This window comes from Pimephales promelas, chromosome 9 (genome assembly GCF_988280905.1).
Source record: "Pimephales promelas chromosome 9, fPimPro1.hap1.1, whole genome shotgun sequence".
Lineage (NCBI taxonomy): Eukaryota > Metazoa > Chordata > Actinopteri > Cypriniformes > Leuciscidae > Pimephales > Pimephales promelas.
The window spans coordinates 20,507,907-20,529,484 of record NC_142777.1 but is presented as its reverse complement, the minus strand read 5'-3'; the positions used below and the strand labels follow the sequence as shown (position 1 = coordinate 20,529,484).

The following is a 21,578-nucleotide window of genomic DNA, read 5'->3' as shown; positions in this document are numbered from 1 at the left end:
GAAAACAAATCATGTGTCAAGAAATAGCCTGCTGTTATTTGTGTGCAAACGCCTTTGGTAATTTTTTTCATTCATTTATTCTTTCAATTTGTATTGCACCAAATTCACACATTTCACTTAGGCCTACATCTTTAAAAAATTTTAAGGCACAAAAAATATCAGTCGTTATAATAAATCATTATGTGTGTTGGTGATTATGAACTAGGCTAGTGATAATGATTATTATCATTACTAATAGAAAGTGTGTGTTGGTGATTATGAACTATATAATCTCTAGCTCACTTGGAGTGATTGTGTAAAGGCAGCACTTAATTTTACCATTTCCATCAAAGCACATTTTACTAGTTTTCAGGTTATACTGCTGCAAACCATAATTATGTGATGTCAGATAGAATCTCCTTCAAACGGTGTATCAGACAGGTTAAAAAAATACCGTGGTATTACAATATGACACGTTCAAGGGAAAGAAATAAGGGAAAGATAGGGAAAGAAATTGTCCACCCCATGAGCTGTGGAGAAATGACATGTTATAACAGCAGTACAGATATTATTCACAAATACATGAGACTAGTCAGACTCACATGAATTAAACTATTTATTGGTAAGGTCTCAGAAGAGTCTCACTTGAGTAAGAATCATCCCTCAATACTGATTTGGTACATCATGACATCCATAATGAGTCTCTTCACAGTGGAAAAAAATCCATTTCTATGGTTTGGGTTCTAGTACAGCAACTTTTCTGCATGAAAACAAAACTAAAACAGAACATCAAACGGGGCATCGATATTATTCATCTGTGATATCTGAGTGTCACGAAATTCTAGTGTTTTAATACCAGCTGTTGATTTGCACATAACAAGCCACCTTCTGTTAGAAATATAAAAGTTGATATTATGAACAATATTCTACTGTGCCGCATAAAGGTAAATCTATACACTGTACATACAGATATATTTTGAAAAACAAGTTTCACAGTTTTTAAACTTTATTTAAAGTATAAACCATTTTAAAACACTTTACATAAATTATTTCTGTGCATGACTAGAATTTGCTTTGCAGCAAAAAAAGAAAATGTAATACAAAAATGAAAAAAATTATTACATATCATACAAAGGAAAATAAACTCAACCATTAATGTTTATCTTTGTAGCTAAAAGCGGTGACTCCTTTTATGATTGTCATATAGTACTATGAATGATAAAAAAAAAAAGAAAACAAACCAAGTAAAAATAAATAGTTTCTGACACTAGTAACCTTGCAATCTGGAGACTGTGAGTGTTTTTTTTCTTCTGATATCTCTATACAGAAGTGCCTTGGTGAAGGTCTCGTTACTCTAATGCGACTGGGACATACAAAACTATCGCATCTAAAGCACACTCAGAACTTCACTGTTATCTGATACAATGCAAGTACTTCTCTATCAGTGATAAAAACAAACTATGTCTGACTTGGATTTTCTCATCACTTTTACTCCACTGGAATTCTCTTGAAGAAACAGTCTGTAGACGATGGAATATGCTGCAGTGGCAATTGACAGTTTAGCTGTGAAGAATATGAGGCCTGAGACTGACATTTGTCTTGACGGATGTTACTCCTCAGTTTGACCTCTCCAGGGGTGCGTGAGACTCGCAGCACCTCTCCGATTCCGGATCGCACCATCACAAGGGTACCATCTGGCACCAACATCCTCTCAGTGACCCAAAAAATATGGGTAAAAATATCTATTCTTTTTTAAAAAGGGGATTTTTTTCATATTTCAGCAACAGTAGCTCTGTTTTGTTTTTCAGTTTATCAGTGCTTTTTGACGTCCATTGTTGAAAAACAAAGACGAGGTCTTTCAAATTGTTTTTTTTTGTTTTGTTTTTTGCCAGAGGCAGTATTAACAAGTTTTTTTTTTTTTTTTTTTGAGTGTTCTTCTTTTAAAAGTCCCTGCAGCGTTCTGTGAGTTTCCCCATTAGTTCAATTGTTCTCCATGGGTGCAGGAGATAACGGAAAGAAAGTGAGGGAAAAAGAGAAAGACGAAGCAAGATAGAGAAAAAGATAGAGAAAACAGAACTGAAAACTGTAAAGGTATAAGCGGAGAGAGAGAAGCAAAATATAAAGAAACAGGAAAAGAAAACGATTTGGACTGTTACCTCTTGCCCATCTCATTCTGTCTCAGGAACTGAATGTTGAAACTGCTGTCTGCTAATTCAGGGTACTGTTCCACTGGTAAAATGTAGTACCCGTCGTACCCCTGCACTTTCCCTGTTGAAAGGAGCTGCTGTCTCTCTCCTTCAGTCCACAAACGGCTTCCCTCTTTATTATCCCGTGCCCGCTGCTGCTCTCGTAACCAGGCGCCCGATAGCGCCCGCTGCCGCGCCAACTCCAACAGCCGGGCTCTCTCCTCATCCAGCACGTCTGACGCCAAACCGTAGCGTACACTCAGAGACAGAGATGGAACCCGGAACTCAACGGTGACCCCACGCCGCGATCGGCCGCTTACCGTCACGTTGATCCCGCTTTCTAGTGCCTTACGTCCATTGGTGAGTCCCAATGCTAGAAGGTCACTGTCAGCTGAGCCTATCTTCACAAAGAAATGACAATCAAGGCCGTCCTGCGTGTAGTGCGTCCCATCTAAGTAGACAGCGCTATTTAGCACGAGAACCACCTTCCTGCTGTCATCGCTGGCCATGCTTGAGACCCCTGTGACCACATGGCCTTCCTTCACCGCCAACATCACTCCTCTTCCAATGATGGGGGTACTCGTGCCAAACCAGTGGCCTGGTTTCTCGTGTTTGGTCTTGCGCTCTTTGTCAAGAAGCCGTCCCTCCAGGGCCATGAAAGCTTGGCTGTGCCGCTCGGCTTCCTGCTGAACTCCGGTTATTAGCTGCAAGAAGACAATTTAAGGGCTTGGTAAATGCAAGCAAGATCGCATAGTAGCCTACAATATTCACTGACTTGCTACACTTGGAAATACAAAAATAATTCCTCTGCAGATTTACCATGGTATTAACGTAGTGACACTCACCTGCCCGTTTTCACTTTCTTGACTGGCGAGGAGCTCATATGGCGGATCCACAAAGTAAAGTGTGTGTCTGGGAAAGCCTGGGATGATGTTGCTGAGCTGAAAGCCAAACATCACCAACCAACTCTTCACATCTGCAATGAAATATATATAGAAAACGAGCGTTTAAACTGTGATTTTGCAATAGAAAAGGGTAATTCATTTGAAAATGTAACTTTGCCATCACAGAAATAAATTCCATATTATATATATATATATATATATATATATATATTAGGGCTGTGCAAAAGTTAATTGCGATTAATCGCATCCAAAATAAAAGTCTGTTTTACATAATATATTTGAGTGTGCTGTATATAATTATTTTGTATATATAAATACCTATGCATGCATGTATATATTTAAGAATTATTTGCGCTTAAATTCTGTATATATATAAAAATACATAATCCATATTATATAAATATAAATATTTTATATAGGAATAACACATTTTCTTAAACATATACATGCATGTGTGTGTATTTATATATACAAAATAATTATATACAGCACACACAAATATACTATTTAAACACAGACTTTTATTTTGGATGCGATTAATCGCAATTAACTTTTGCACAGCCCTAATATATATATATATATATATATATATATATATATATATATATATATAACAGTTAGAATAAATTTAATTAATAGTAATAAAGTAATAAAGAAATAAAACTGTTTTTGACATAAATAAAACTGTTCTTAAAAACAGTAGTGTATGATGTGTATTATGATTACATCTCTGAATACATTGTTTTATTTCCATATCATTCAACATTAGAAGAAAAAGCTGTATTTATTTCATTACATTATTTAAAAAAAAAAGACTTAAAGAACTAAATTAACACGTAACACTGACAGCTCTAAAAAAATACAACAACAAGTTGGCAAAGCTGCAAAGGCACCCGATCATAAAATCATAGTCACCTGTGACATAATTCTTCACATCCAGCATGTCACTGAGCGGGTTGTTGTTCTTGAACATGTACAGGTTGAAAGGTGCCAGATCTTTGCCGATCTTCTGCCACATGGTGTAATCGGGCGATGTCCATCTGGCCGCTAAAACATCATAGTCTCTTTGCGTGAAATGCACTAACTTGGTTAACGAGTCATAAAGCCCTCCGTGGAAGCCGATGACGAGCTGAAACTCAGGGTTGGAGTCGTGATACACCTCCCCATAAGCAGTGTACTGAACCTGTTTGATCATTTGCCCGTTGCTGCTGAAGACCGCCAGTGGCGTACCGGTGTTGTCAGAGGCGATGTAGTATTCCTCCCCACTACTCACCTCCATGGCAAACAGATGGCCCTGCAGGTCATAGTACAAAGAGCTGATTTCCGAGCTGGAGTGGTTGAACACATGCGTGACCCGGGTCGGGTTGTTCAGGTCAGCATAGAAGAACTGGAGGTGCTGACCCAGACTGTTCTTAGTAGACACCCTGCGCCCGAGCCCATCGTAACGGTACTGCACGCTCCATCCTCCAGCTGCGCGGCTGTAGGCGCGCACCAGCTGGCCTTTAGAGTTGTAGTCAAACACATCGCCACCCCTTTGGCTGAGGTAACCGTCCTCGTCCAGGCGGTACTGCACGTCACCGAGCCTTGTGATGCGGTCTCGAAGGTCATAGCGGAGCGGCATGAGTCGGGCACTGTTACCCGGGTTGAGCAGATGAAGGTTGCCGTTTAAGTCGTAGCTGTAGCGCCAAGTGGACCAATCGTTCACTTTGACGCCGCTGAGTTGTCCGTCACCGTCATACTCATAGCGGTACTGCGTGGTGTTGGCGTACGGGCCGATCTTTAGCTCTCGTTTGATTACCCTGCCCATGTTGTCGTACTGCACCGTCATCCAGTACATGAGAGAGCGAAAGATCTCATACTGAACCTCTTTGATTCGCCCGTGAGCATCGAAATGCTTGCTGAGGGTCATCACAGCAGTGGTGATTATCTGATTGATGTCGTAATAGATGACTCCGAACTTTCCAAAGTGCTCCACTTTACCGGAGATCTCGTCATAGCGGTACAGATCCACAGGAAGTGGCGTCTCGCTGATCACCGGCTTCATGCTGGCGATTCGGAAGCTATTGTCATGGTAGGTGTAGTCAAAGCGTGCGTTCACCATACCTTCCTCTGAAAAGCGATAGATCTGTTTGTCGATAAGGGGACCCATTTTACGATAGCGAATTGTGCAAGAAAAGCCGCCGCTCTGCAAGTTGACCATTTTTAGCACTCCAGCTGTCTCGTCGTAGCCAAAGGTGATGGCTGTGCTGTCATACAAGATCTCTGAGAGCTTGGCCAGCTTGCCATATTTGTAGAGGACACGACGGCCAGTACCCAGGAAGTATGTGGCCTGAGGACGCCCATCCTCACTGAAGTCGTAGATGATGGAGGCGTTGCTCTCTGGTGGGTTGTAGGTGTTGCGTATGTAGCCGATGGAGACGTGCGTGAACATGGTGTGACGGGCGACACTGGGCATGGTGACAGCCGTGATGCGGTTAGACGTGTCGAACTCAAAGATGTATTGTCTCTGGCTCTGCAGGAGCAGCACCATGGACTGTAGAGAGAAATGTTTTCAGAACATCTTTATCACATTCATATTAATTAGCAACAACATCTTTAACAAGCTGTCATAATTCGAAATGAAATCAGACATCATAGTGCTCCGAATGTTAGAAAATTCAATTAAAAAACAATTACTGAATGAATTTTGTTTTATATGGTGTGTTTTTAAAACAAAACATAATACAAGAAGATGCAAAATTTTAGTTACATACTGTAAATGCTTGAATATCTCTAAATTGTGTTAAATACATGCTTTAAGATATTTCAATATTTTACTGGAAAGCAAGTAAAAAAAATAGTGTTGAAGAAATAAAAATGTATATATTTCAACGGCTAAATAAAAACCATTAACATATGAAAACAATATTCGGTCACACTTTAGATTAGGCTCCAATTCTCAATTTTGGCTCAATAAACTCCTAATTACAGCTTATTACTAGTTAGGTACCTCAATAGGAAGGTAGTTGTTAAAGGGTTAGTTCACCCAAAAATGAAAATTCTGTCAGTATTTACTCACCCTCATGTTGTTCCAACCCCGTAAGACCTTCGTTCATCTTCGCAACACAAATTAAGATATTTAAGATATTAAGATCGCTCCTGCATACTAGTCCATAGGTTTCTTGAGGGAATGACACTTGCTGGCATCGAAAAGTCATCAAAGACATCGTTAAAATAGTCCAAGTGACTTCAGTGGCTCAATTTTAACTTCATCAAATGACGAGAATACTTTTTGTGCGCAAAAACAAAAATAACGACTTTATTTCAACTATTCACTTCTTTCTCTATGGGCCTGTAGTCAGTTAACGTAGTGTGATTGCGTAAAGCTACGTCACACGTAGGCTCACTATTGGCCGACGCTGGTCATGTGTGTGATGCGTGTGACGTACAATAACAGAAGCTTACGCTATTAAACTAGTAACCTGACTCGAGGCAGAGGGAGAAATAAACGAATAGTTGAAATAAAGTCGTTATTTTTGTTGGTTTTGCGCACAAAAAGTGTTCTCGTCGTCTGATAAACTTAAGATTGAGCCACTGTAGTCACTTGGACTATTTTAACGATGTCCTTTAATGACTTTACGAGGCCAGCAAGTTATTCCCTCAAGAAGCCTATGGACTAGTATAAAGGAGTGATCTTAATATCTTAAATATCTTAATTTGTGTTCTGAAGATGAACGAAGGTCTTACGGGGTTGGAACAACATGAGGGTGAGTAAATACTTGCAGAATTTTCATTTTTGGGTGAACTAACCCTTTAAGTTTAGGTATTGGGTAGGATTAAGAGATGTAGAATATGGTCTTGCAGACCAAGGCATTATTATGCGATTTATAAGTGCTAATAAACAACCAATATCTTAGTATTATGCATGCTAAAAAGCATCTAGTTAATAGTGACGAATTGGACCCTAAACTAAAGTGCTACTCAATATCCCTACCTCACCTTAATAATAATCTCACCTTGTCCAGGTAGCTGTAACTCCACACCTTTCCATCTACAAAAGAGCGTGAGAGTATTCGTCCCTGCGGGTCAAACTCTGTTCTCTCACTCATACTGCCTCGGTGCAGACCCACCAGCTGGCCTGTACTGGAGTACGACACATTCACCACTGCAAGGCTGCTGCTGGGCTGCCATATTGCTGGTCTGCCCTGGGCATCATATGTGATTCTCAGAGTAAACTTCCTGTGGTCGTCATAGATCTTCTCTGTCCGTGTGTTCCTGTCGAAGTCTATTGACAGTAGATTGCGCCCATGTGCCTGCAAATTGCACAAATATTTGGCATGAGAACCACTCCATTTGGTCAGACGATTATCAAGCAGGATTCTTGCACAACTTTGCTTGCTACAGTATGTGCACAGAAATGCACATAATTACAGTAATTAAAATCTTAGATCAAGTGCCCACCCGAAGTTTCCTGCCAAACACCGTGACCTTGCCCTTGGCCAGCTCTTTGCGCAGTCTCCACTCGATGGAGTTCAGGCCGTTGTCAGTGGGAAGGCTGATGTTCCTGCGGCCGATGGTGGGACTCACTGATCCTGCCAGGATATGGGGCTCAGTGTGGTAGCTGATTCCCATCCCATTGGCGTACATTACTCTCAGTGTGCCATTGTTACACAGTTGGTAGCTGTTCCGTACTTGATCTGCAGGGGGCAATAGAGTGACATATAAAATTACCATCGAATTAAGAGCAAAAAACGTTTCATGACAAATGATCAACATGACAAAAGGACAAAACGATGACAACAACAACAAAAAAGCTTGATTTATTTTGAACTCATGAAAGGGCTGTGGGGCATTTATAAGCTCAAGAACAGTCTGGTTGTCTGTCTTAGGATCATAAAAGATAACAGGAGAAGTGCTTTGTTCATAACAAATGATGTGGATGCCCAAATCCCTTTGTTTCAGAGTGCCACAAACATTTATTATGCTTCAAAACACCCACTATAAATCAATTACAATCCATGAAACTAATTTATGAGCAGAAGGTACATTCATAATTGTAGATAATATCGCTTATAATTTATATAAGGAAGCTTTTAAAGGCATTTAGTCAATTTATTATTCGTCTCATGCGCGTGTCAAGGTTAGATTCAAAAGCATCATCTGAGGGACGTTCTCCTTGGACTAAATCCTCTGTATTTCCTTCAAAAGGTTCCTACCCCATCCTGTGTTATGTCTGGTTGTTTTGAAGTTTTACTTTTTTTGTTTAGTCTGCCATGGGAAAGAAGTAAAACATTTTTGCTTTCTCCCTTTGACTTTTGTACTTTCATCTTAACAGATGAAATAAGCTCTGGGACAGTGGGGTTTGTGGTTGAGGGCAGAATATTGATGGTGAATATTTACTTGGGATAAGTAATGGATTTGTCTCAAATGATATGCATCAGAGCAAAACACAACTGTAGTGCTAGGCATGGGAGAGAAAACAAATGATATTTTCTGCACTGAATCATACAGTACTTTTGTTTCTAGCCTCCCACATGAATGTCGGGGCATCTATATCTTGCCGTGTAAGTTTGTAGGCACTGATACCTGTATATACATAGTTCCCACAGGCAAAAAAATTGTCACATGACCTCCCCGGAGACGCCATCTTTGAGGGCAAAACCGCTGTGTTTACCATAGGCGTTTACAACGTTTTATCAGAGAATGTCGTTTTACAAACAAATATTTATGTCTGTTTATATTGTTATGCAAATCATGAAAAGACAAAGTGTAATAGATTATAAAGAGACTATTAAAACAAGACATAGAGAGGTACAATGCGAAAATTTCATTCATAAATGGTGTGTATCCTTATGCAACAAAAGAAGCACTGAGCACCGATTATGCAACTTTGCCTCAGATACAGTATTTTCATGTGTACAATTATCTGGTATTGGTGAGGAGTTTTTACACATGTGAGCATTTCCAAGCCTGGAAATCACTGGAAGTGTACGATCAGATTGACGTGGGGTTGGTTTGGTGACGTTTGCTCAAGTGCAATCAATGGAAAAGTAACTTAAGTCATCATAGCGAAGTAGCATGATGCTAATCTGTCTATTAAAAAGCCATAGCCTGCACAACTTAATTCCTATGTTCCCCAGTCACCGGTGATTTCTGTTATGCATGTACTTGCGGGCGTCATGGTTCGGTGCATGAATATTAAAATAAATAACTCGCGTGCGATTTAATTAATGTAATGAGGAACTACATTATACGCGGGATCTTTAGGGACATAATCTGAGATTGCAATGCTGGAATGTGAGATCAAACAGTGGAAACAATGTTGTTTTGTATGTTTTTAATACCTCGTCATTTTGTTCATACAGGACATTATTCAAACTGCAATGTGTTAACTTATATTTATTTACACTCGCAATAAAACACAACATTGTGCTTTTGTCAAACAAATTCTTGCGTGTTTTGAGTGAGTTTCTTTCCTGTTTATGCTCGCCAGCCATAATCTCCGTCGTTGTTCGGTCAAAAGCTTAGTCTTCTCACATCCATATGGAGTCTAATGACGGGTATAGTGTAAAATCCCGATTTAACTGAACCTCCGGCACGATTTTATCATCCATTGACTCAGCAGGAGATGACCATTTTCACTTTATAGCACGAAACTCATTTCACTTCGTTCAACTCGTATTGCTTCTTCTTATGTTTTGCCCTAAGCAATGGCGCCGGGTCGGCAAATGCCCGTATGTTGTGACGTCATGTGGGAACTATGTATAAAACAATTAAAGCTGCAGTCCACATTTTCTCCTCTTTGTCGCCATCTCTGTTCGAAATCTGCAATTGCAGTCATTTGCGGAATTATCAACTTTACGTAGTTCAACACCCTCGACAAGGCACAGCCGCAGATGACAAATTGAGGAGAATGTGCAGCTGTCAATCACCACGCCGCTGTTGATACTGGCATTCAGAATGACAGATTATTCTTTTTGGAAGTAATTTTCATTGGAAAATGTCATCTGAACAACTAAGTAACATCCACTTTTGTTCTGTTTCTGACATTGCAGTAAATCACGCTGATTAAACCTAAAAATCACTTATCACACAAAACCGTGCAAATTATACTTTGTTTTCAACTCGTTAATGTTAAAGTTCCAGTAAAGTCAACAAGTATGTGTTCTGAGTTTGTCACACCACAGAAAAATAATTTATTAGCTACCCAGCCAAATTTGAATGATAAAAAAGCCAGCAAGTACATAAAATAAGTTATAAAATTCTTGAAAAAATTAGCAGTATTTGCTCTCAAACGCTGGGGGCGTGTCCGCTGACTGTGCTGAAACCACGCCCACTAGCGGGAAAGTTGTCGACGGTGATATTAGGTGATGCTGCTTTCGGGATGGGAGGATGAAGGCCGAGGCGGGAGATAGTCGTTTCGGCCCTGTTCACCTGTAACTGCGGATTATTAGTGAATCCCAGTTGTCCCTGAGGAAAGTTTATAAAACTATCCCGTGTAAAATGATCACTACAGAGTGATCTGTAGAGTGATGATCACTATATTGTTGGCGGTGATCCTCAGCTCTTCATCAAGGATGGCTCTACAAAAAATTAACCCATCTCTTCTTGATGTAATAGTTTTTAGGAAATTTAAATAAAGACACCGATCTGTTTTGTACATGATCGCATCCTGGTAGTGCATTTCCGTGTCGAAGGCATAGCTAGCTAGCAAACTGTAGGCTGTAGTAACTAATAGTACTGACAGGTAGTAACTCGCGATTGAGCGGCGAACTGATGCGAGTTCAGCAATTCGTCATCAAGTAGGGGCGTGTCCACGAGCATTGGGGCTCCAGCGCGTCATCGAGTCCTGTTTTAGCCCCGCCAAAAAATCCGGAAAATAGCAATGGTGAAAAACTGTTTAACGGTCTAACTCCGCATTTAAGTACATCACAGTTCACAGTCTTTGTAATATGTTTTAGCAATACATTTGTAACATTTTTAATGTGTTTAGTATTTTTTTGTAGAATTGACTTTACAGGGACTTTAACAACGTCAGCATAGTGTGACTACATGTAATGTCCTTCCGATATGTTTCCTTGTTTTCGCACAGGCCGGTTGCAGTTTCTTTTTTTCGGTAAGTTAGCCGCCCCGAAGTCCGAACTAAGTCTTTTGCATGTTACAATGGGTGAATCTCTATAGTTGTCACTGGTGATTGTCGTTTGAACCTTTCTGGATACTCACTGATGATGGCTTAGGCCGAAACGCGTCTGTGTGGACATGGTGAATGAATAAATCTTCATGAGATTTACCTAGAGAGTGCGGTTCTTCTTCTTTACTTTGATCACTGTTTTATAACTCGCACCCAAAAAACGTCTTGGCAGTTGAGCGCGCCTAGTTTGAACCTTTCTGGATCCGCCATCAAATTGATGTGTAATTATATCAAGTGCTTTATGTGTACAGATGTGAGACGTAAGGACGCAATATAGCTTACTAGCCGAGACTCCTCCTTTATGTGTACAGATGTGACGTAATGAAGCAAAGACATGCTTGAATCTCCCACGGAAATCCACTAGTAGCCTACCACTGAATTAAAAACATTATTACAAGCTTACCATTTTGAATCGAGCTACGGCAAGCAGATAGCGTTGAACACTGCCTGGTTATGTATTTTCGCAAATATGTATTTTGGATCATTTTTTAACCCAAAAAAGCTACGGACTGCAGCTTTAAGTTAAAGTGTGAAACGACATTTAAAATCAACTAAACTGAGCACATCACCATATTCTAAATGATTTATGAAAACCCATTTATTCAAAAACGGCTACTGAGCCGACATACCTTGCACAACAGTATAGGAGGCTTCTACCGACGAAAGATTAGTGATAACAGTGATGTCATCATCTCTGTTGGAGCTCTCAATGTCAATGTTGATGGATTTTTCGATCTCTCTGTGCAGACTTGTAACCATTCCCGTGGGGTACGTCACATTGGTTAGCCTCCCTTCACTGTCATACCTGCAAATTTACTAAATGTTAGGGGAAAGCCATTTTTAAAGTTCATATTAAAGTAAAGCACCGGGGACTTAATATAATTATGTCAAACATCATCTTAAAAAAAAAAGTTATGTTCTTAAAATTAGTCTAATAAGGTTTGCTAGACCTAGAAGGTCAGGCAGTTCTGGTTTTAGAAATGTTTAGATTTCTGATAACTGAAAACAAGCCATCTAAGAAAAAGAGAAAGACATTGTACACTTATGATTTCTTTAATACTAATGTAAAGTAAAAAAGTAAACAAACAAACAAACAAACAAACAAACAAACAAACAAACAAACAAACAGGTGTTTAAAAATGCTTTTACTTTTAATATAGTTACTGACAAAGCCTATAAAAGTAGAGGGCAAAGACTGAAAGGTCTAGTAATATGTAGACATATGGGTTCAGTGTTATCCCTCCATCCCCCCCCCCTCTCTCTCTCTCTCTCTCTCTCTCTCTAGAGAGAGAGAGAGAGAGAGAGAGAGAGAGAGAGAGAGAGAGAGAGAGAGAGAGAGAGAGAGAGTAGAGAGAGAGGGAGTAGATCTGGATACTGCCACAGATCTGTCACAGTCTGGCTGATGTCTATGCCAGTGCAGTGGAGTGTGGGGAATTGTGCATTATCAAGAGCTGAATTGCTCTGTCCTCTTCCTGGAGATTTACTTTCCAGCAGAGTGTTCCAACTCTAATCAAACACACCTGAAAAAGTTAATCAAGATCTTCAGGTTCCTTTGGAAATTAAAGGCAGGTGTGTTGCCAGGTTGGAACAGAACACGGCAGGATTTTTTTTTCTTAATTTTTTTAGTATTCCTTTCAAAGTTAAATAAATGATAGTCCTACAGGATAGTCTCCTAGATTTTAGCAATATGTGTTTGATGACTTGTGTCTAACTATTATCAATGTTGAAAACAGTTTTGAATTTTTTAAAAATAATTTTGTCGGAACTGTGATACATTTTTCAGGATTGTTTAATTAATAGAAAGTTAAAAAGAACAATTTGTTTGGACTATTTATGTGACTATTTGTGATTATATATGTCTACTCTGTCACTGTTGATCAATTTAATCCATACTTGCTAAATAAAGGTATTAATTTCTTTCAAAACAGTACTTCCCCAAACTTTTTAATGGTATGCTGCAAAAAGACACAAAAGTGCAATTCAAGCATTTGTAAGCAAGTAAAGTGTATGCTTAATCACCAGAGAGGATAATTCATAGTGTTTTAAACACCTGTCTCTGCAAACATCTATAGATGTTTCATCAGATTTTATCTGTAAGTAATGTTAGTTTTGACTTGTTTTATTGACTCAGTTTTTCAGCATTTTTTTCTTGATAGGGAATGTTTATCATTAACTTTGTATCTACATAACTTAGACAGTTACCTCTGATAACAGATCACTCTAAATTCTAATGTGGGCTCATTCATTTCATGTACAGCTGCTTTGAAACGATGTCTATTGTAAAAAGCACAATTCAAATAAATGTGAATTGTACATCCAAAGGTGCCACCATGCTCATGCATCATGTATACACTTCTATTTTCCATTCAAGCTGCGGATTTGAATATAAATGTAGTGCTTTTCCAAGCATAATGCTGGGTATTTTGACTCTCCAAGCTGAATGTAACAGAGAAAATGCTACATGTAACTCCTGCTGTGTCTAGATGAAGAATTGAATGTACCACAAACACTTACTCATAAAAGGTTGTCCAGCCTGTCTCGTCTGCCTTGGTGGCCAACAGCCCAGTGTTTCCATTGTATCCCAGCAGAACGATCTCCTGGTTGAGAGCAGAGATAGAGCGCAAGCTTCCAGCAGGATCCAGTCCCAGTGTAACCACCTGATTATCAGGCTGTAGGATGAGCCTGAGCAGTCCCGCTCCACCCTGCCCTGCTCCATCCCTACGCACTTTCACTGTATTATTGCAGTTATCCACCACCGTGGCCAGCTCTCCATCAGGGCCATAGCTGAAGTTGTAGAGGGGCAGGCCTGTCACAAGACTGATAGTCTGTAGGTGAAGACCCTCTTCGTTAAACACATACAACTCTTGTTCCTGAGGGGAAGCTACCTCATACAGCCCCAGCGCTGAAGGTCCAGGTCGGTTCGTGCGCACAGCTCGGATCCGAATGTTATTGAGATCTGCAATGTAGAGTGTGCCATCCGGTGACACAGCCAGAGACATGGGGGAGTTGAGGCTGGCATCTGTAGCGTAACCGTCGTCTCCTGCAAAGCAGTTACAGTTGACGTCGTTCTTGCAGTCGCACTCCGACACAGCGCCAGCCAGCAGCGACATCTCTCCGTTGGTGCTGACTTGCCGCACACGGTTGATCTTCTTCTCGTCTGTTTCGGCGATATAGAGCACGCCCGAATGGGAGATGCCAATAGCCGTGGCACTCTCCAGGGCCGAGTGGATAGCAAGTTTGCTGAGGGAATAGTCGATGCCAGGCACCTGGCAGTGCATAGGCCGCCCCGCGATGATACTCACTTGGTGGTTTTCAGTGATGCGTAGGATAACATTGTTCTCTAGCACATAAAGAGAGTTATCCATGGGGTTTACAGCCAAGTCGGTGGGCCACTCCAAGCGCACCTGGAGAAAAAAAAATGAATTAACGTTGAAATTAATCTTTCAGGTTCACCAAGGACTTTTCTTGTATAATTTTCTGGGCTTCTAAGCAAGGTTTTTCAAGCCTGCTAGACATGATTGATACTTGTATATATCTGTATGTTTAGCTTTGAGGGTCTGTTTTGAAGGTTCAAGATTTAAACAAGTAGATTTTGTGATCAAATGAACCGCCCAAGTTCCTGTCTCTGAGTGCAAATAATTTATGTCATGGGCTGTCAGCGCAGTCTCATCCCAAGACTTCATACAACTGACGCTTTTGACCATATGCTTTAGGGTACCCTTTAACGTCGTTAGATGACTCTATGTAATCCTAACCCTACCCCATACCTAAATCTAACCGCGTCGTCTAACTGAGGTTAAAGGTAAAGCGTCAGTTGGATGACGCCCCAGGATCATCATATAACTGACGTTAAAGGGTACCCTAAAACGGCGGATGTTGACGTATGGTCAAAAGCGTCAGTTAGTTGACGTCTTGGGATGAGACTGTGTTAGGGCTGTCGACATGCTGACCTGACTGACATCCATGCTGGAGTCGCAGCTCAGTGGGCGCACAGCAGTGAGGTCGTTTGCACCCAGTAGAGTAGAGATGATGCCGTTTTGATCCACTTTCCTAATCATGGTGGCATCCACAAAGTACATAAGCCCGTTCTTATCTACAGCAATACCTGAAAAGAGAAACAAACCGGAAAAGAGTCAGCGGAAGTTCAGGGGTGACAAAGACTCAGTAACCCTTTGCCTGTTAGACTTGTTTATTTCTGTCTTCTGTGGTTCTTAATGATCAGACCAAGTGAATCTTTGATCTGGTTTCAACCTGTTCTAAGTTTATCTTCAGGCTCTTCTCAATTTGTCTTTCCCTCCCAAGTCCCTGTCCTATATAAGCTAGCAAATAATACACGTCCATCAAGCGTCACTCCTGTGTCAACCCATCAATTCCCCTTATCAGACACAGAAGGCAGAGCAGGTGAGAATATCTCGAAGTGCTGACAAGAAGATGCTCATAAAATGGACCTGTGTAGGTGTATGGTGCAGAGGGACTTTGAACAAAAAGACGGGGAGACAAATAGCATGAGGGGAGAGACTGAGTGCACTTGACTGAGCCTTTTCACTGTGAAGTCATCTGGGAATCGGTAATGAGGGCTGTGTAGTCTGTCACCTCTCTACTTTCTCTCTCTCTCTCTCACTCCAGAAGCTCAAATTTAACATCACATACAGACAATGTGATATCCTTGACAGTTTGGTGTCAGACTGGCTATTTTTTCCTTACACCAAACCTGGATTTCACTTTAAAACCTGCTCTATCTTAACATTATACTGTATTTCCGTTTTCATTGCTATATATTTGTTGGTTGAATATGTGCTTTAATTCCAGTTTCTGTTGAACTTCACCCACTGCATGTATGAAGAAATGATATTTCAAAGACATTTATAAATGGAGATTTAACACGTTTTTTTTTAATATACATTTTTATTTTATTTATAATCATTATTGTACATAATATTGAAATTAATCAAATAGTATAAACCATTTAAATTAATTTCATTTTATATATAACAAGCTAATGAGAATCTCTAGAGGAAAATATAATTGTTCAGATTACGCGCTTTCGTAGCTCAGGAGAATTAATCAAGTCCTCTAAAAAAACTAAACACAAATGAGACAGTAATAAAGAAACCTTCCTGCAAAGCTACAGTACTGTGAACAAGTATGGATGCTTTCAAAAATAATGTCATACATAGATTGTATTTATCAATTAACATCTATTAATTTAATCTAATCAATATTTGGTGCCCAAACTGCCCTTTGCTTTTAAAACAGCTTTTGTCCAGGTACACTTGAACATAGTTTTGCAGGTAGCTTTGCAGGAAGGTTTCTTCAAGCGTCTTGGAGACATTTCTTCTGGATTTAGTCTGTCTCAGTTTTTTCCCAGACAGTAATCCCAGACAGACTCGATGATGGTCAGATCTCCATGTGGATCATACCAACTGTTGTCAGACTCCTTGTGCGTACAAAAATCTCACTGGATTAACACAATTAATGGCAAAAGGAGTGTTTGGAATATATGGCACAAAAACGTTTTTTTATATTTTTAGGAATTAGGTCAAATTCCTAAAAAAAAGGTTATGGCTTAACGACCATGGAAAAATTAGGGTTCCATGCCCAAAGCAGTTAAAAACCACTGATCTAGGAGAAAATGAAAGATTCAAGAAAACTTACTGTGATTTTTCTTTCTATTCGATCTACCCCAACACTAACTCTGTCTCATACAGAAATATGCTCACTCACAGCTCTGAACTGTAACATCTGAGAGTTAAAAGAGCCAGCACATTAAGTAACATTATCTTTGAAAGACAGACAGAGAGAGAGAGAGAGAATACCAAGAGACTCCAATAATCGAAGCCAGAGACTCGCACTCCCCATAGCGCATTCAGAAATTAATTAATAGCTTAAGGTCGAACGTTCTCTGTGATTGTGGAAGCAGCTGGAGGATAAGGCTCTTTTTATCCTTGTTAGGTGTCACTTCTACAAAGGAAACAGATGTAAAGACAGCCTGCAGAAACATTTCATCACCTCAGACACGTATGAAGTAGTAAATGTGATTTCAACTGATGTGAAGGGGATAAACCATGCAATAAGCTTTTAAACTATAACAACTGAATGCTTCAATGTTACCACCTCACCTTTGGGGCTCATGAGAGTGGCTTCTACAGCTTTTCCCCCGTCCCCGCATCTCTCATCGAAAGGAAGGCACTGCTCTCCTGTTCCCGCCACCACATCGGCGTTGTCAGCCAAAAGTCTTCCCCCTGTGAGTGATCGCACCTTGTAGATTCGCCGTGAATTTGTGTCAGAGATGAACAGAGCCCCGGAGATTGGGTCCACAGCCAGGAAGTACTTATGAGTCGGGTTGTTACTACGAAAAATTAGGTAATCGCGGAGTCAGCCTTGCAACTATGTAATTAGCTATAATGTGTTGCTCTATCATTATATTGAGTGAATAATCCAACTGGCAAGTCAAATGTGAGAGACAAACTTAAAGTTAGAGGCTCACCTATGTCGAAAGTCCTTATTTCTGTAAATGAAGAAAAGAAGAGGAATCACAATTATGGTGCTAATACATTGAGATTGCAAAACTAAATAGTATATTTAATTTAAGAGTATACTGATGTAAGCATAATATATATATATATTATGAGTAAAACAAAAGTCTCCTCTGGCCCCTTTTTCAATACCTGAGCTCCAGTATGCGTGTGGTATTGAGGTTGGGATAAACTCTGCGTACGAAATTCAAGTCTCCGACATAAAGGCTGCCATCAATGCCTGCTGCCAGGGCTACAGGTGCCAGCAGCTTATTTCCATCAGCCAGGCCATTACAGCTCGGGCATGAGATGCTTCGCCGACGCCCATTACCCATGATGCTTGTGATGATGGGTGGCTGCTGGGACACAAAGATGTTCTCACCGCTGCCCTTATGAAGGATGCCTGGTGTCAGATGAATAAAGAAACAATAACTATTTTAATGGAAAAAAAAGAAAGTGCCATTTTCAAAAGACCATTTTAGTAAAAGTGGTTTACCAGAGCCATTTATGAACATTACAACCATATTTGCAGGGGATTACATTAATTTATTGATCAAAAGAGGAGGCTATTCCACTAAAAGCAGCTAAAGTTTACATTGCATTGGATTTTCAGAGGTATGGCCCTCCCCTCACTCGGCCCAAATCTCAGTCTTGGCAGGAAAACTTTATTTTACAGTTTAAACAGTGACAATCAAGACTCTAATTTGAAATTAGTAGGCCTATAATTACTTATTACACAACAGAGTTCACAAAATTATCAAATCTTTGATTTTTTATTTTATTTTTGATTTTTACAAGGCTGCATTTATTGGATCAAAAATATAGTAGAAATAGTCATAATGTGTTATTACAATTGAAATCAAGGCAGTGAGGGATAGAATAGAGTGTGTTAAATAGATTGCACTGTTGTTTAACAATAAACTGATTTTTAAACTGACAAAACATCTTTCCAAAAAAACTAAATCTTTAAGTAGACAAAACTTGCATAAAACCTTTATACAGACTTTGCCTCTGTCCTTCACAGACTAAGGTCAATATGGTGTCAAACTTGACTTAGGTCAAACTATTACTCCAGTCTTCAGTGTCACATGATCCTTTAGAAATCATTCAAATATGCAGATTTGCTGCTCAAGAAACAGCTACAATACATAGTATATGTGACCCTGGACCACAAAACCAGTCACAAGTAACATGGGTATATTTGTGGCCAACAATACATTGTATAGGTCAAACTCGATTTTACGTTTATGACAAAAATCATTAGGATAGAAAATCATGAGTGGATGGAGCAGAAGCGTGAACATAAATGGAAAACTTTAAAGGCAATTTCTCAATGTTTAGATTTTTTTGTACCCTCAGATTCCAGATTTTCAACAAATTATACATCAATGGAAAGCTTATTCATTCAGCTTTCAGATGATGTATAAATCTCTAATCTGGTTTTGTGGTCCAGGGTCACACATATAATATATTATAATCAATGCATCATTTGACGAACATGAAACAATGAACTAAAATGTGCTAAAATAATGAATGAATGAATTAATGAATTAAATAATTAATTAATTAATTAATTAATGAATAACTGAAGCATTTTCCCCCAAATTAGAAAAGAAGGCTCATACCACTGCGCAGGTTGAGTATGTGGTGTTTGTCCAGAGACCAACCACCCAGATTGGAAGGTTCCAGCTCATAGCCCTGAAGCATAGCCGTTCTCTTCTCCCACATCACCAGACTAAGACATGATTCATATTCATACCCCACAGAGACTTGAAGGGAGAGAGAGAGAGAGAGAGAGAGAGAGAGAGAGAGAGAGAGAGAGAGAGAGAGAGAGAGAATATATCAAAACAGCATATAATTAATTAACTACATGACAGGCCAATATTAAAGATGATTAATTTACATACAATGCACGCAGATTGGTCGGGGAATCTAGCTGGGAAATAGTGAGGAGGAATTTAAATATTTATTCGAAAACCACATGCTAAATTAACAATATGTTTTTTTCAGCTTTGCCGACTGCTGGGCAGAAGTAGGACATATCAGGTTCTGGGCAAGCCATCACAAATCACCGTAGCTTGGGTGCTTTCACAACCACAAAGCACCTTGGTAAAGTGTGAACATCATTTGTTCAGACACCCTGTGGCTGGACATGACTTCAGCTTTCACTTTTCAAACAGAACTGTGTGATCTGTGCTGCTGCCACAGGGTCATTACAAGAGCTGAGTTTCCACAAAAAACTTTTCTTCCAGTTTATGAAAAGTGGATCACAACTCCATGAAGCCATTAGCATAAATACATATATACCAACAAGGCAGGTGAGAATTTATAGCTGCATAGAAGCGAGAGGGACTGTGGGTATACGAACCCTAAAATATAAATAAAAAGACTAAGACATCAAGAGTTGGAAGGTAGTCAGGCTGAGAAAGCAGGGGAAAGACAAAGAGAGATTAGTGGATGTTATAAGGAGGTCACCCTAGACTGTCCTCAGCGTTTCCCTCGGCTCACTGCGGCTGCTCTCTGAACTTGTGTGTTTTTCTGACAGGGACGGTCAGGCTGAATGACCCTTGGGTCCTAGTACGTTCACATGGATGAGCACAAATCCTTTCTGATGTGTTAACTCTCACTGTGTTCAGTCAATCGAGTTACCGATTAATCATTCCTTTTAAACTGATGGGTGACCAGGATGCTGAACGGTCAGCACAGCCGGCCAGGGATCAAACTGTCAATTGGCAAAAGTGGGTAAATTTTATATTTGGCAGGTGAATTTCGCAGTGTCACAAGCCAATCTGGAGAGTGACAATTTTATAATGGACTAATTACACTAGATTTGTGTGTTGTGACGCGGAGACCACATATCAGTAACGTCATTTACAGTAGTGAAAAACATGACAAGATGAATTTGAAAAATGGTGCAGTGGTAAAAAAAAAAGCACAACTCAAGTTCTCCAAAGCAAGAGAGCACTTACCATTTACTATTTCAAAAGAGGCTTATGAGAGCAGAGTTTAATGTGGGCAGGGTACCACGTCAAGTGCTGACAGCATTTGTGCAGTTTAATGTGCTTGAGTGATGTGTTTTTTGCATTTACCAGCGCATAACTTACATTTTACTTTTATTTCTTTTCTGTAATTGGTAGGAAGTAAAAGTCATCTAGCAAAAAAAATTTGCATTAACCAGTGCAGTAGTGACATACCAAGCTTTTTTTTTTTTTTTTTTTTTTTTACCAAAACCAAAATTAATGTTTTTTTATTAAGCCTATAAGGATAATAATTGCAATTTTTATAATCAAATAATCAATCTAATTTATTTATTAATCAATACTCAAAATGAAGCTGTATTTAAGCAATTAAACTGCACCAAAGGCTTAATATTCAGCACTGAATGGCTTTCCTAAGATAAAAGTAGATACGTGACAGACTGTTCTGCATACAGTACAAGCTGCAGACCTGCCAACCTTGAAATTATTTTTTGAGTAGGATAGTATTAGTTGGGATGGGGGATAGTGGCTTGGTGGGGTTGGTTAGGGGGGAGCTCATTTGTGACACGCTGTCTTTGCATTTGAACATTGCACATTTTAAACAGGACACGCATTAGCTGAAAAAAAAAAAAAAAAACGTTAGCCAATACATTCTTATAGAAAACAGTTGACAGTGAATAGACAAGGAGTCCAGTCACATGACCAATAATAGCAAAACGAATCACTTATACTAAAACGAATATCAAGTAGCTATAAGTTTACTTTAGACGAATCCGACATGGGGCTATGTTAATAAAACTTTCATCATTTAACAAACTTTAAAAAATACGGATGGATACTACAAA

General features: G+C 39.6%; 1 protein-coding gene across 6 annotated transcripts in view; it reads right to left on the bottom strand.

Annotated features, from left to right (window-relative positions):
* Positions 1-582: 582 nt before the first annotated feature.
* tenm2a (teneurin transmembrane protein 2a) overlaps positions 583-21,578 on the bottom strand; it is a 330,820-nt gene continuing 309,824 nt past the window's right edge. For all 6 annotated transcript variants that reach the window (XM_089134829.1, XM_089134831.1, XM_089134830.1 and 3 more), the window contains 12 exons: positions 19,381-19,524; positions 17,909-18,158; positions 17,728-17,748; positions 17,360-17,589; positions 15,191-15,345; positions 13,755-14,644; positions 11,870-12,045; positions 7,511-7,746; positions 7,066-7,362; positions 3,986-5,603; positions 3,011-3,141; positions 583-2,869 (listed from right to left, as the gene is read on the bottom strand). In XM_089134829.1, coding sequence (XP_088990955.1) covers positions 2,132-2,869; positions 3,011-3,141; positions 3,986-5,603; positions 7,066-7,362; positions 7,511-7,746; positions 11,870-12,045; positions 13,755-14,644; positions 15,191-15,345; positions 17,360-17,589; positions 17,728-17,748; positions 17,909-18,158; positions 19,381-19,524 — 4,886 coding nt within the window. In that variant the 3' untranslated portion in view covers positions 583-2,131. The remainder of the gene's footprint in view (positions 2,870-3,010; positions 3,142-3,985; positions 5,604-7,065; positions 7,363-7,510; positions 7,747-11,869; positions 12,046-13,754; positions 14,645-15,190; positions 15,346-17,359; positions 17,590-17,727; positions 17,749-17,908; positions 18,159-19,380; positions 19,525-21,578) is intronic.